A 15,884-nucleotide genomic window follows, 5' to 3' on the forward strand; every position below is an offset into this window, starting at 1 on the left:
CATCAACACTTGAGAGACCCTTGCTCAGGACTGACCAAAATGGAGGAAGGCTCTTTGGGTAGCACCTCAACACTTTGAAACAGCTCGTCAACAGGCAGAAGAGAAAAGAGGAACAGGTGAAAAGAACACCAGAACATCCAACGCAGCAACACAGTGCCCATCTGTCCTGAAACACCTGTCCTCACTGCGAACAAGACATGTGGATCTGGAATTGGGCTATGGAGACAATCTTACTCATTCGTGAGTGATCACAGCTGACCTCACTATTAAGATCCCTGGAAGAAATCTTACTCATTTGCGAGTGAATATATACACACACATAGAAAGAGCTAAGTCATATTCCCAAAGCATACACTTTAAGAACAATGCCGAAAATCATGACAGTTGGCAACACTGGTTATGAATACATTCAGTGCCTGTCTCAATCCCCCCAGCCTGTTTGGACATGGGACAGCCACCACTTTCCTTCACAGTAAAACAGCAGCCCTGTTGTTGGCAGAGGGGAAGCATGAAAACATGCCCCAAGCTCAACCTAAACAAGAAAGCCTTTTTTTAAAAGAACCATATTTATTTATGAAAGTGGTTACTGCCTAATGTGGCCATTTCCCTGTCGAAGGCATGTGGCTGGTGGAACTACAGGGTTGCGGAAGAGTGGCCCTGAGGGGATGGAGCAAGCCGGGCGGGTACAGGGGGGCTGGGCACGCCTGGTCCCTGACAGGGGATGCACTGGGTATGGGCACACAGTGCAGCTGCACAACATGCATCTACCCAAGCAGGGATGGACTACAAGTCCCAGCATGCCCAGCGCCTGGAACCCTTGGAGACGGTGGGGGATAGCAAGAGAGAGTCCCGTGATGTTTAGCGCGCACGCCACACCCTTTTCCTTCCCGGGGAGAGAACTACAGCTCCCAGCGTGCCTTGCGCGGCGGCCGGCCGACAGACGAGCCGGCTTCTTGGAACCCCAAGGCGGGGTGGGGACTACAACTCCCAGGGCGCCGCGCGGCGGGGGGCGGATGAGTGTGTCCGGACCGCTGGCCGTGCACCGGCTGGGCGGAAGCAGCGCTGCGGAGCTGGGGACACGAGACGGAGAGCAACGGCAGGTGAGCGCGGGCGGTTCAGCGGCTCGAGTAGGGACTGGAGGAGGCAGAGGGGGTGTGGCCAGAGGGATGGGCGGGAGAGGGGCTTGGAGGGTCCTCCCAGTGCGGGCGATCGTCACGGGATGGGGCGCGTGCTTGTCCCCTCTTCGCCCCCCGGCCCCGCCCCCCCCCCGGCCTGCGCATCGGGATAGGTACGGGGCTGTGTCCTTGCATGTCACCCCCTGACGGACGGGCAGAGATGGACATACGGACGGAGGGTCAGAGAGATGGACACACACATGGACAGGGACAGAGAGATGGACAGACAGACACAGAAATGGACAGAGAGACGGATGGACACACAGATGGATGTACAGGCAGAGAGACACATACGGACAGAGACAGACTGACACCCACACAGAGCTGAACAGACAGACACATTGAGACAGATAGACATACCCAGAGATGAACAAACAGACACACGTACATACTGACAGAGACAGACAAACAGGCAGACATCCACACAGAGACAGGTAGAGAGATGCACATACAGATATGCAGAGATGGACAGACGTACACACGCAAAGAGACAGACAGACGCACAGAAATGGATGTGCACACACACGTGCATATGCAGAGGTGCACTCAGACAGCGGCAGTGACCGATAGACATGCACACGTAGTCACGCTCTCCGTACCTACTAAGCATGTAGGAAAGGAGGGGTTAGAAACCCCTCTCCCTGTTTGTTTTGACAAAAAAAATTGTTTTCTTATGTGACCAGCCATCCATCTGAGCAGCTGTCACAGGGGATGGGATTTGGAAAATAGAACTGATTCCTGTTCTCCTGCCCCTCTTATGGGGTCCATGTCCTAGTCAGGGAGACCAGACTGCTCCATTTCACTTGGTTCGAAGTTCAGACTTGGCCTGCAAGCTTGCGTGTATGTGTTTTCACTGATTTTTTGTAATGTACCCCTTTCTAAAAGTTGTTTTAAACAGCTAAATGTAGGGCTTAAACTAGTGCTTTCCCTAGCTGCACTGAGCGGACCACTGATGGTCCCTGATGTCATGATCAGTGGTCTGCAGGTTGCTGTGTGCCTTACTCACTGGTACACCCCTCAGGCTCAGCACTGTAGTGTGGTATTTTCCTTGCCACATGACTTAATGCATCAGGCATGTCCCTAGAATGTGAGTGTGCAGCTGTCATAAAAGGGTAAGCCAAGGGAAGACCATTTGGTACAGGTTGAGAGACCACCACTCTGGTCTCTGTGTGTGTGGCAGGGATGTGTTGGGGAAGCCCTGACTCCTGAGAGAGGGAGGTATTGTCCACAAGAAATCTGGAAGGTTGACACTGGTCTAAAAATGTTTTGGGCCGTCTGGCTTAAACTGTCTGATTTATGTCCTTGTATGTAGATCTCTTTTCATGAACTGATGGTGCTTGAGAGAGAACTGAATGAATGGAACCTGTAGTTGAGACAGGAAACTTGTACTTCATGTTTTAAGCTTGCTGCAATAAGCAAAAAAATATCTGCCCCTGAAGTGCTCTGGGATCATTGGAGAAGAGTGCACTGTGGAGCAACTTCTTGTGCTTTGAAGGTAAAGAAAATGTCATGTTACTTGTTGCCAACCTCCCCTCTGAGCATGAGGAACAGTGGTCCTGTTCTCACCTTCATCTAGAGCATGGGTGGGCAAAATATGGCGTGTGGGCTAGATTCAGCCCACCAGTTCATTGGATCCGGCCCATGGCTGCCCCGTGGCGCTTCACGTGGGGTCCAGACCCACCCAGGTGGCCCACACCGTGCTGTATCCAATGCCTATGAGCTCAGTCCTAGCCAGCACACATAGCTTACCAGAAGGGCTGCTCCTGTTGCAGCTGCTGTTTGGCTTCCCTTACCTCTAGCGGCAGGCAACTCCTGCATCTGCTGTGCCACTCTGGGCCAGGAAGATGCTTCAGCTGGGCAGCTCTGGCTCCAGCTTCCAGCTGCCTTGCACCCATTCCACCTTCCCAGTGTGGGCATCTGAGCGGGTGGAAGTTACCCAGGAGCTTCAGGCAGGCAGCTCCTGCCCCAGTGCATGGGGCTTTGGCTCCAGCTCCCGGCTGCCTTCTGCAGACCTGTGTACTGGGGCAGGAGCTGCCTGGGTGAAACTTCCTCCCTGCCCAAAGCGATATAGCAGGAAGAGGAGCTGCTGCTGGTGGCTAGAGGAGCTCAGCAGTAGCCACATGCAGCCCTGCCAGTAAGCTGCACGTGCTGGCAGATGCAGGCTGGAGTGCAGTGCCAGCTGCCCTGGGTAGGGCTCAACTCCATGTGGAGCTCTGCAGGGGTAGCTGCAGATCACACCACCTGGGTGAGCTGTGCTGCATGTGCCCGGCTGCCCCTTCCTCCTACCCCTTATCCCCAGCTGGCTTCTAGGACCTAGCACCCAGGCAGCTCCGCCTCCCCCCCCACACACACGCAGGGCAGGGGCTGACCCCACAGACCCCACCTCCATGATCCTGGCCTCGCCCGCCTGTCTTGTTTCTGACCAGTCCTCCTTTCCAGCCCGTGGCCCCATGTCATGTAGGGAGTTTTGGTGAGTTGTTGTGGGGGGTGGAATGAAAGGTGCTGACCCAGCCAACAAGAACCCACAAGAACTCCCTGTGTGGCCTCTGGATCCAAATAACTGCCCACCCCTTATGTAGATGAAGAATCCACCACGTTGTAAGAGTTGGAGGAAAAGAGAGTGAATACAGGAATCTCATGGTGTTCCTCCTTTTCCAAAATGACTAATGAATCACTGCAGTCAGTATAAGAGTCACTTGTCACTGTGCACTAGGAGAAGCAAGAGGCAATTAAATAATGAGGGTCTGTGCTACCCTGGGTTCTTTCATAGTATTGGCTGCATTTCATTTTTTTCTGAGAGCTACCCTCCAGGGCATTAGTACCAGGAGGCACAGTGTAGGGAAGCACAACCTTTCTCTAATGTTGGCTAGAGTAGTCTGTTAATGGGTATAAAACCAATGCCCTGAGTACATGTCATATGTAACAAAGCATTTTTCCTTCAGTTTTACAAGGAATTTTCAGCTAGGAAAAATGTGTAAATTCTGGCTAGATGGTTCTAAAACTCTTCATTGTTAGGTTGCGCTGCTGGTCCCACTCAAGTAGTTAATACTTAGCTTGTATTGTGTGCACGTTCTCACTGGCCTTCTATACCTCAGTCTTTCCTATTATCCAGTACTACTAAAATTATATTTTTAAAATAACTTTTCCTTTCTTAGTCTGACCATAACTTCCCCCTTTTAAACACCAGTGTATTTCCACCCTCTTTTAAAAATTTTCCTTTATCCTTTCACTCTTCTCCTGACAGTTATGGTCCACATAGGTCAATCTGCTTCCCTTACTTTTAAAAACTGCACTTTAAAAACCAAATATTTTGTCAGGCATTTCTGTTTTGGTGCCCAGGTCCTCCTAAAGTTAAGCATCTGTTCTTCTGTGCTCTGTAGAGTAAGCTTCTTCCTAACGTGTTTCCCACAGCTCATACTGTACATGACCTGACTTTGTATAAACATGCCTTTTTTTGTAGAGCAATTTGAAATCTTTGTTGACAAAGCCAAAAAAGCACGGATCCCTATTGTTTAATGTTAATCTTGATAATTCCCTCTGCCCTTCCTAGTATCAGAGTCATTTGTATTTAAATCTCATCTTAAAACACTTTCTATATACTTTTGCACATAACTTACACTTTCTATGAGCCTTTGTATGGCATAAGCATTGAAAAGTATACATTGTATTATTTGTGCTCTTGCTTTCTGATGGCTGCTTCTTGGTCCTGCCTAGTTCTGCCTGGGGCTGAAAGCATGATTGTATCTTAGATAGCTGAAAACACTTAGTGTAAATGAGTGTGAGTGGATACTAGTGGCAAATGAGGATGAGGCAATGTGGGGGGGGGTGTATGTATGTATGTGTGTGTGACCAGACTGTAGAATAAACTCCCAGTCAGGGTGGTACAGGCACCTACCCTGGAGATCTTTGAAAGGAGAGTGGGTGCACACTTTGCTGGGGTTATTTGACCGCGGCAGTCTTTCCTGTCCAGAGCAGGGGGGCTGGACCCGATGACCTCATGAGGTCCCTTCCAACCCCAAACTTCTGTGAATCTGTATATGGGTTTCCCATCCTGCAGTTCCCACTGAAAGTCTCTTTACTTGTTTTCTGTATTCACATGCAGCCTGAGCACTTAGGTTCTGGAAATCTCCCTGCCACAACTACTCATAACCTCTCTCCCCAGCCACTTTACAAGTAGCTGTGTGACACAGCACTTGAATGCTGATGTTCCCATTGTTCTTTCTTCTTGTGTCCCTGACCCTTCTGCATACCTTTCCCTTCACTTTTTACTTCCTTGAAGCTGGATGGTACTTCTTAACTCTCTCCTCAGTGTTTAACTTTTCATTTTCCTCAGGCTTTCCCTCACAGTCTTACCACTTGGAGCTTGCCAGCAAACCTCAGTTTTCCCAATCTAAGGATATACTTTCATGTCTAGTTAGTTGGCCAGAGGAGCCTATATATGCTTTGCTGAATATCTGGAGGGATCACTGCAAGTGCGATATTGCTTAGAGCAATATTGTGCAATTGGAGCACACTTCTGAACCAGTTGGTTGAGCTGGGCATATACAGATCCAGGTGGCAATTTGTTCCTGAAAGGCAAAGGTCCAGTAATGCTTCCATTTTGGCTCCTGCACATGGTTGCAGAGTTCAGCTTGGTGCTCGGAAGTTGTCAAAGCACCAGAATCACTGATGAGTCCATTCTTGTGTGGTAGTATTGAGCAGGGGTGGGAGAGGGAGAGAGGAGTGAGGAAGAAGCAGAGGGTGCCCAGGTTACAACTAACTGATGATAGCACCCCACCTCATGGCCAAACCAGAACGGCCTGCTCAGTGAATTTATTCCCTTGGTCATTCTGGGGGAATACTTTGAGACCTAGTGCAGTCGGAAGCTGAAGTAGCAGCAGAGTAACCAGAGCTTATGCCTTACAAGTGCTGCCTACCATGTTCATTGCTTCAGGGTGTAGGGATTTTCATATGCAGTCACGGTTAGTAAGGATTTGGGAGCTCCCTGGGGTGTGATCAGCTTCTGTTTGGGACAGAAGCAATGTAAAGAGTTTACTCAACACCTTACTGTTCTTTCCTTCCCTTTTATGCAAGATGGCCGCCAAGTCAAGGCTGGGAGAATGAAACTCACAAGCCACATGCTAAATGATTCATAGTTTTGTTTTATTGATGGGGGGTGGGGTTGTGGGGGTTTAAGCAGTGTACTTAGGCACACATCTTTGATCTTATATAACAGCTCTCCAAAGATCTTGACTTTCTAATGCATTACTCTGATTTCTAAAAGTACACACAGTTCATAGAGTACGCTGCAAAGAAATTTGTAGAAATGGATTTGACTGTTAACCTGAAAGCTATACAGTTACCTCCGTTGACCGTATCTGTCAGTACTAAGTCACCAGAAGTCAGTTCTGTCCTTGCAAGTCTCCTTCCAAAGAAACAGTCCCACAGGGAACTAACTATATCATGGATAAGCAATGTGATGTCCCTTTGAATTAATGAACTCTTTTTAAAAACACTTCATAAAAATATGTGTGTTGAGGGGGAGAAGGGAGTTGTCTTGGTAACTGTTCATCTGTAAAGTCTGGGCAGGAAAGTTCACAGATGAAAGAGAATGGCATACCAAAATATATAAAAGCGACTAACTGAACTCCTTATAAAGAAGTAACATGGAAGGAGTTCTTTTTTTAAAGAAAACTTTTTCTCTGAAAACACTTCAAGGTGTGAAGGGTTTGTTATCCTGCCCAGGAACCTGAACATGTGGAGTTTGCTACAGGGACCAGAACATGTGAGCTGTGCATGATACTGGCATGGAGCTGCTATAGGCACAGAAAGAACAGGGACAGAGAAACTTGGAGAGAGAGAAGTGTATTCATGGAATAAGTGACTAGGGAAAAGAGGCAGAACCAGGAACTTGGAGTACCTGCTTGTAATGGTACTGAACAGATCCCAAGAGCCTGCCAGCCCCCATGCAGACTTGCAGCTCTGCAGCATTCCAGTCCAGGACCAGCCAGCAAAAGCCCATGCCACTCCTTTTTCATTTCCAGCAGAAATACATATCCCTCTTGTGATGCAAGTCCCTCTCCAAATGAGTTTGAACATAAGGAACTGTGGTTTGCTGCAGTTCTGCCACCCTTTCCAGGACTGTGCTATAATATCCACACCATTCTGAAGGTGGGATCATTCTTGTTCTCTAAGAATAGAATAGCCCAAGCTGACTGTGGGGTGGCGGGGAGAGTAAACAGTCCCTTCTTGCTTGACCCTTGTACAGTGGCTTTCCATGTGTACAAGAAGCAGGAAAGGAAAACAAAATACAAGGGGTTCTGTCAGCAGCTACTAGCAACTTTGCAGCTTACCTGGATATTGCGTATTATTGTACTTTACTCTTAATTTGTACCCCAAGTTTCCAGGTTGTACCTTGTTTCAGAGTTAAAACACATTTTGCTTATCTGCTCGTGGCCAGCAGAGCTGAGTGCATTGTGAAGTTTTCCCTTTTATAGTTTTGTGTTCTGTGTGTATTCAGCCATTATTTTCCTCTCCTTTTGGTGAACATGGGAAGCTGCAGCAATGTTGAAAGGTCTCTCTGAAGTATTAGCAAAAAGAGCAAACAGTCTGCGCTAACCAATAAAATGGCACCTCCTGCCCCCAGACTAGCAGGCACAAGGTTAATTTAAACTGATATTTTATTTGGCACAAAATAACCTGTATGCATTAGTAGTCTCCTTGCCCAGAAGTTCAAACAAAATGGTAAAGCAGGCACTTTATGAGAATATGACATGAGAAAGGTAGTTATCCTGAAGTCAGGGTACATTTGCACCTTATAGACTCTGATTTAGTTAGTCTTTAAGGTGAAAATCTACCCTGCTATCTACATGATTGTGATATTCCACAGCATTCTGATATCTATAAAACTGTACATACATTGGTAATATATTGCTCATTAAAAACACTGTGTGTGTGGTGTGGGCATGAACACACATGGCCTCTCTAACTTTTAGTTCCCTTGACACTGGGGCTAGTATTGCTTCCAAAGGTGTTTCTAATTGATTGACTTTTCAACTAGTTCATTCAACTGTCCATGCTCCACTCCAGAGGAGATGCTTACTTCTAGCTGGATGTTGTACAGGTTGCAGCTGGTCATCATTTGTACAATGTTCATGATGTTCAAGTATTTTTGAAAGCAGCACCATCTTGCCTTCAGTCTTCTAACTGTATGTTTAACCACTATTCTGTAACTGCTGAGAGCATAGTTAAAAGTTTGGTGCAGCCACTTGTCTGCTTCAGGCTTCATGAACTATGTTTGGAACTGATAAGGAGGACCTCCAGAGTTGCAGTGGGTACCTGCACCCCAGTGGTAGGCCAGGTCACTGAGAGGGGTAAGATTGCAGCTTCTCTAAGCCTATAAATACCAGGCCTCCCCAGAACCCTTTTGTTGTGCACCTGGCCTGGACTTCCTGCATTGTAGTGTGGGTAAAATGAATGCATGTCAGATGTGCAGAACTGACCAAGCTGCATATAACAGTAGGCTAAAATAACTTCTACACTCAGGAGTGTTATGGAAAGAAAAAAAATTGTCCCACTGTACACTCCAAGCCAATTGCTAAAAGGATTGTGCAACCTCTGCTGCTCAGAAACCTGGGCCATGCTCCCACAAATGCTGGCACCAAATGTGAATAGCAGTGTAGGTGTAAGTAATCAGGGCTTGGTCTGGGTTGGACAAGTGTCCTGGGTGGGAGAATGGAGGTTTGCTTGCCTCAGGCTCCTAGGCCTCACATCAGATTGTTTGATGCCTAGTGATGCAAACATATTCCTTGGTCCTTCACTGTCAGTGTTGAGCAAAGGAAAGAAGAGAGACTACAATGTATCCTGGGGGAGATTGGTCAGGGGCTGAGGCAAGAAAAGCAGGAACAGGAATCTTAGTTGTGTCTTCAAGGAGTTACTGTCATTATTCACCAGTCCTCTGTGTTTCTCATATTTTCTTTTGCAGCAGTTGGGACACCATGATGGATAACCGCTTTGCTACAGCTCTAGTAATTGCTTGTGTACTCAGCCTCATCTCCACCATCTACATGGCAGCTTCAATAGGCACAGATTTCTGGTATGAGTACCATAACCCAGCTGAGAACATCAGCGAACTTGGCAAGATCATTGTGGACGAATTCATCAGCGATGATGCAGATGAGAAGACATATACGGATGCACTTTTCCGATGCAATGGCACTGTTGGATTATGGCGCAGGTGTATCACTGTGCCCAAAAACGTACACTGGTACAGCCCACCAGGTATACTCAATCCATCCTCCATCGAACATTACCTCTCATGTCCCCACTTCCCCCTTTCCCAGCCTCTCCTGCCTGCCTAGAACCAAAGGTAACTTTCTTAGAACACATCCATGCAACCTTGTTTCTCCAGAAAGGTTATTCCTGACTCCTCTAGTTGTTAAAAACAGCCATCCTAAATCTTTAAAGAAGCAAAAAGTTAAGTCTGATAGCTGTGACGAGTGTTACAGAGCCATGATTTTGTGTGTCAAGATTCCACTTACGTTGAACTAACTTAACTGTGGGCTTGTTCACAATTAGGCTCTTTTCCAACTAGGGGAAAGAAGCTATTCTGAATTAAATCTGGATGGACTCTGTAGTTCCCTAGATGGGATTTATGTTCTAAAGAGCTATCCTGATTAACCCAAAACGCAGTAAGTGCCTCCATTTTGGTCCAAGGCCCCCATGGGCAGGCTCCTTCCATGCTATTGTGTATGCTCAGAAGTAATCCAGTTTGCTTGCTTAGTATCTAACCCCACATAAGCTCTTTTGTAAGACAGATGGGTCACTCTGGGAACTTGGGAATTTCCCCAGCAGCAGATCTATTAAGCATGCTTGGAGCATATCTATCTCCTGTCAACAGCATGGAGTTCAGATCAGAAATCTTCTCATCAATGGGTGATAATTGCATTTCTCTTGCTGTGTTCTTTCTAGGCCATGAATCCTGCACTCTTGGCCGCACAGTGGCCTAGTTAAGTGGAAGGTGCTTCCACCCATGTTAATGTCTAGCTTAGTAGTTAGGGCACTTACCTGGGAAGCAGGAGATGTAGGTTTTAATCCCTCAGGTTAAGGAGGGCCTAGAACCCAAATTTTTCACTTCCTGGGTGGCTGCTCTAACTAACTACTATGCAGAAGGTGGGCAACACTATCACTTATCCTTTCCCTAAGGCACTTTTTAAAAGTTTTTGGAGGAAAACAGTGTAATCAGAAGCAAAGCAGAAGTGTGGTAGGCATAAAAATCCTTCTAGGAAAAAAATTAATATATTTTTTCAAACAACACTTGGCTATGGAAAATTCTCAGTAAATTCTATTTTAATGAACTATCTTAGTTGAAAATACAACAGCCAACTTCCCTCAAAGGCACATTTTTTTTTTGAAGAACTTCAAATCAGCCTTGGGCTTAAAAACTCAATGGGGGGGAAACTAAGACCCCTTTACATACATTTGTAACAGAAATAGCAGAAATAGAAATTTTTTAACAAGGAATGCTTATTTTACAAGAAATGTTTAACCAGGTGTTTTGAGCTGTGTGGTGAGAAGTGCAGTTGCAATATGTAGGTGTCTTGTCTTAAGAATGTTTAACAAGTATCAAGACTCATGCTTATTTGTTGTTTTCGTTAAACTTGATAAAGATCTCTAGATTTACCTGCATGTACATGGAGGTTCTTTGTTTTTCTGTTGCAAGTCACCCTGTGAAACAAGTTCACAATATGCTTTAATGATCCATCAATATATAGTAAAAAATATATTCAGGTGCATGACTAAATACTTGGACGTTGGAAGGAGCCTGCCCATAAGGAATTAGTGTGATCTGTGAGGAAACGCTCTCTTGAAAAATACAATAGCCTGTGTTTTTGCTGCAGAACACTTTGTGTTACAATATCCCTTTTCCATTTGTTCTAAAAACACTTTTAATGGACTTAATTTTAATTCAGTGACTTCTCTTCTGCCCAAGATACATATTTTAATAGCTGTCACTGCTCACATATTAGATGCATTTGCCACCAGCCCAGCAGCCTTCCTGAAGTGGTTATACCTGATTATAAAACCAGCTAGGCAGGAGATTGCCAGTGAAACTTTTCATTATTACTGTACATTATGTATTACATCATACAGTAATAAACTGATTGTGACTCATAGAAACATCTCATGACCAAAGTATTACAGGGTTGTTTATCCTTCCCAGAAGGAGAAATAGCGCTTGTGAAGGCATGAGGACTGGAGATCTGTGGAGAGGAGACCACTATACTTGCATTGGCTGGAAAAGTGTGACATGAATTGATCCAGGAAGCATTGCTACCAGTGGGATAGGTGGGAATGGCTAGTCTTTAAGGAACCAAAGTTATAAGAATCTCCTCAAATTGAAAGAAATGCCAGAAAAGCTGGGGATGTGGAGGGGTGGTGTCGAAGGGGGTTAAATTAAAATAAATAGACTAATAGCAGTTGCTACTTTTTTGTTCCAGAAAATGAGATGACCACAAAGTGCATCAGTTTTTCCCTCTCTGATCAATTCATGGAAAAGTACATAGAACCTGGGAACCACAATAGTGGCACAGACTTGAACCGGACTTGTAAGTGTTTTTCACCTCTGTCAGGTAGACCTGTGGGATAAAGGAAAGGAAAAGATTTCATAGACATTAGGGCTGGAAGGGACCTTGGAAGATCTTCAAGTCCACCCCTCTGCCCCAGGGGCAGGAAGTCAGCTGGGGTCATAGGATCCCAGCAAGAAAAACATTCAGGTTTCTCTTGAAGGTGTTCAAAGTAGGTGCTTGAACAACCTCCAGCAGCGGGCCATTCTAGACCTTGGGGCCTAGGACAGTAAAGAAGTTCTTCCTTATGTCCAGCCTGAAACGGTCTTGCAGGAGTTTATAACTGTTTGACCTCGTCATGCCTTGGGGCGCTCTGGTGAACAAATGTTCCCCCAGGTCCTGGTGAACACCCCCATAAACTTATAGCTTGCCAAACAAATTCCTGGTCCAGCTTTTGTTTCTGGTTATGAAGTCTGTAGTAGACTCCTACCATGGTGTCCCCTGTGCCGCGTTCCCTAAGTATTTTAACCCAGAGGGACTCCAGTCATCCTCCCTGGGTTCCAATATGAATTTGCAGGGACGGGTAGCTTTCCTTGACAGAGAGAGCTACACGCCCCCCGCTTTATCTACACGATCTCTCCTCTACAGCGTATAGTCATCTATACCTGTGGTCCAGTCATGGGTGGAGTCCCACCAGATCTTTGTTATCCCTATGAGATCATAGTCTTTCTTGCTTAGCAGGAGGACCAGTTCCTCCTATTTGTTCCCCAAGCTCCTGGCATTGGTATACAGACACTAGTGTTCCATTGGAAGTCCTAGGCTTTTTGCAAGAGAAGGAAATCTGGAAGGCAAACGAGCCCCTTAAATTGGGATGTCTGTGGGAGGGGAGGGGAGGACAGCTGCAGAGTAGCTCTTCTTATACAAGTTACTTCTGTACTCATCTACCTTGGCCACCCATCTTGATGGATGACTATAGCTGCTACCACCCAGGTGCAAAAAAGGCACCCACCCATGGTGGTTTCCTGCAGTCCCACTACAGGAGGCTGAGCTTTTTGGTAGATGTGTTGGAGAGTCCTGAACTCCCCTCACTTGCTGTGCTGGCTGTGTCGCTACCTTCCTCCTCCCTGGCTCTGGTCCTGGAAGCCGTCTGGTCTGAATGACAGCGATCAGCATGAGAAAGAAGTGGATGATGAAGGACAGTTTCAAGGGAATTCAGATGCACAGGCCCTGGATAGAATGTCTTCACTTCCAGACACAGCACTAGTGAGAGAGTAAAGAAAGATACGGTTCTGTTTTGACTTGTATATCTCAGCAAATTATATAGTCATACTGTGTATTGGTCCTGATTTGAAGGTGAGGCTAAGGACTCTATTTATTTACTTCAGGAAAGCTGTTAATTCAGGAAGAAGTGTTGTCCCCCTTTTCTCACAGGAGCCTTTGGCTCTTAGCTAATATTGGAGGCCTCTGCTGAAGGGGATGGGATGAGCATAGTTAGGTAAAGAGAGTCATTCATTAGTCCATCTTTGACATATTAATAAATGTCAGTGTCTTTCTCACATTCACAGACCTTTGGCGTTTGCAGTTCCTCCTGCCCTTTGTCAGTCTAGGCCTGATGTGCTTTGGGGCTCTCATAGGGCTTTGTGCTTGTGCCTGTCGCAGCCTATACCCTGCCATCGCCACAGGAGTTCTTCATTTCCTTGCAGGTGGGTCCTGTTACACACACACACCATCTCCTTTCCCTCACAGAGCAGCATCAGCCAGGGTATATTGTAAGCTGATTCTGCTTCTGTTTCTTTCCCCAGGTCTCTGCACGCTGGGTTTGGTTGGCTGCTACGTAGCTGGAATTGAGCTGCTCCACCAGAAGTTGCCCCTACCTGATGGTGTGAAGGGTGAATTTGGCTGGTCCTTCTGCCTGGCCTGTGTCTCAGCTCCTTTGCAGTTCATGGCAGCTGCCCTATTCATTTGGGCTGCCCGCACTAACAGGAAGGAATTCACAATCTTGAAAGCATACCGTGTAGCATAAATGGGGTGCTTGGTTCATGGCCACTTGCCACTTCTTAATACTTTATTTTAATGTTATAGGCCTCTTTCCACCATCACCCCATAATTCTTTTTTAAATTTTTTTAGACAGGTATCTGTACTGCATGCTTCCTGCTAGCTGAGGTTCAATAGCCTGCGTATTTTGTGGGCTAACTTATCAAATCTGAATGGTTTTCCCCTTGCCAGAAGTCTGCAGAATTTTAACAGGCTTTTTTATTGCATATTTTTTTAAGAACACTTTTTTTATTTAGCTTGTTTGAACATGGACCTCTTCTTGGTTGAGAGATATTCCCCTTCCAAATTCTACTGTTCATTGAACTGGACTATCCCCCATTTCAGTCTGATCGGAAAAAAACGGAAGCGCTTGGAGTACAAGAGACATGAGCAAGAGTGAGGACTGGAGAGCATGAGTTATACCGGGTTGGGCAAAGGCCAGCCCTTGGGCTGCATTTAGCTGGCAGTGGACTCCAGTTCCCAGCAGCCAGTGCCCTTGTGGCTGGGGCTGGTTTCCATGGAGATCCCAGCAGCTGCCATGCTGTAATAGTATGGGGCCAGGATTTCTGTGGAGACCAACCCCAGCAGCACTGGCAGGCAGCAGCAGCACCAGCCTCTTTCTGATGGGGGGCTGTGCTGCAGGTGGAAACGGGGTAGGCTCAGCTGCCACTGCTTGTGCAGGGCAGGTAGCGGTGGTGGCATTGCTGGCTACGGGGGACCACAGGGCATTTGGGCTGGCTATAGTCCACCTCCCACAAGCCTCCCCCTAGTGCTACCCCTGCTGGCAGGGCATGTGGAAGGGTGGGGAGCTGCTCCAGAGCTAGTCTGCTGTGAAATGGAGTCTAGCTGCAGGCCAGATCTGCCATTTTGCCCACCCCTGAATTATACTGAATCAGCACTACATATAATGAGACCCCCTAAGGGCACTGAAGAGAGGTGTACAGAAGTGAGATGTTGTAGTTACATCAGTGTTGTAATTCAGTCTTTGTCTCCAGCTCTTGCTAGTTTCCCTTCTTTGCCTCTTACAACCCAGACTGGTGTAACTGCAGCAGTTTGTTTTGGGTGTGTCTGCACTGCATGCTACAGCATTTGGGAGAGATACCAAATTGGTCTACACAGAGCTACTGAGGGTAGACTGCTTTCAGTATCCAAGCTGGTTTTGTATAGAACTCACTAAAGGATCTCTTTACTGTGCTGTAGAGTTTTTAGACAAAACTTTGTGGTGCTTTTGCTTGCTGCGAAACCCAATAAATACCCTTTATTGGGTTGAAGGGATAGCCCCTTGCAAGTTTGAATTTCTAATTTGGGTGTGTGTGTGTGTGTGTGTGCGTGTATGTATGTGTGTATGTAAATATATATATATATAAATAAATTAATCTAATGTTTTTTAAAGCTTACTTATTTATCCAATGTAGCACAAAACAGAGTTTTTAAAAAATGTGCTGTTCTTTTTTTCCCCACCATTCCCCAAACCTTTTGTTTACGAGAAATAAACCAGAGCAGAGGCTCAGAAATTTTATCAGAGTTGTGTGAATTTGATGGGAAAAGGGAGTGGCTTGGAGATTTTCAGCTTTGGTGAGCTGATGCCAGTGTTCAGACAGAGAGATATGGGTAGTTTGTATACAATCAACCCTTTTCTATGCTCTGGGGAAACGTGCCTGGATAGAGATGATTGGTTTGTGGGTTTTTCTAAAATCCTCTTAATTTTAGAGGGTCTCTTCTCTTTAGGTCACTTATTTTCAACCAGGGTACCATTTCGGAGGTGCTCAGCTGGTGGAGATTAATTCAGAAGTGTTACATCACAATTTGTTTCCAAAGGAAAGTGTTCCTTTGATCAGGTGGGCAGTGAGGAAGGAAGGGGTTTAAAACTTGCTAACCAAATTGGACCTAGAGGATGGCAGATATGCATAGGAAATTAGCTCACTCTGAAGTGCCTTGAGGTGATTTTATGGGTGCTACACTGTGTGAGTACTGCTAGGTGAACAAACATGATTCACAAAATTAACCCAGAGATTTCAAAGAGAAATTCATAGTGTTATTTCTAAAAAGGTTGAGAACCAGACCTTTTCCTGTTTTCTATGTGGTTAACATGGGAAGACCTTAATTCCATCTGCTTGGTAGTCACTCTGG

At 46.1% G+C, this 15,884-nt stretch overlaps 1 protein-coding gene across 4 annotated transcripts; it reads left to right on the plus strand.

Annotated features, from left to right (window-relative positions):
- The first annotated feature begins 1,024 nt into the window (after positions 1-1,024).
- On the plus strand, positions 1,025-15,271 carry CLDND1 (claudin domain containing 1). 4 transcript variants are annotated; one of them, XM_090056450.1, is made up of 6 exons: positions 1,025-1,100; positions 2,488-2,670; positions 9,139-9,434; positions 11,654-11,761; positions 13,285-13,422; positions 13,522-15,271. In XM_090056450.1, the coding sequence occupies exons 3-6, from the start codon at positions 9,152-9,154 to the stop codon at positions 13,740-13,742; spliced, it is 750 nt and encodes a 249-aa protein (XP_089912576.1). In that variant the 5' UTR covers positions 1,025-1,100; positions 2,488-2,670; positions 9,139-9,151; the 3' UTR covers positions 13,743-15,271. The 4 variants fall into 4 exon arrangements, with proteins under 4 accessions (XP_089912576.1, XP_089912577.1, XP_089912578.1 ...); XM_090056451.1 differs by having other exon boundaries at positions 9,142-9,434; XM_090056452.1 differs by lacking the exon at positions 2,488-2,670 and having other exon boundaries at positions 1,032-1,100.
- The last annotated feature ends 613 nt before the right edge of the window (positions 15,272-15,884 follow it).

Source organism: Crocodylus siamensis, chromosome 1 (assembly GCF_052110815.1).
Source record: "Crocodylus siamensis isolate JL-2025a chromosome 1, ASM5211081v1, whole genome shotgun sequence".
Taxonomy (NCBI): domain Eukaryota; kingdom Metazoa; phylum Chordata; order Crocodylia; family Crocodylidae; genus Crocodylus; species Crocodylus siamensis.

Coding starts and splice junctions, on each gene's coding strand:
- CLDND1 (XM_090056450.1), top strand. CDS start 9,152: ATGATGGATAACCGCTTTGCTACAGCTCTAGTAATTGCTTGTGTACTC. Junction 11,762..13,284: donor CACAGACTTGAACCGGACTT/GTAAGTGTTTTT, acceptor TCACATTCACAG/ACCTTTGGCGTTTGCAGTTC. Junction 13,423..13,521: donor AGTTCTTCATTTCCTTGCAG/GTGGGTCCTGTT, acceptor TTCTTTCCCCAG/GTCTCTGCACGCTGGGTTTG.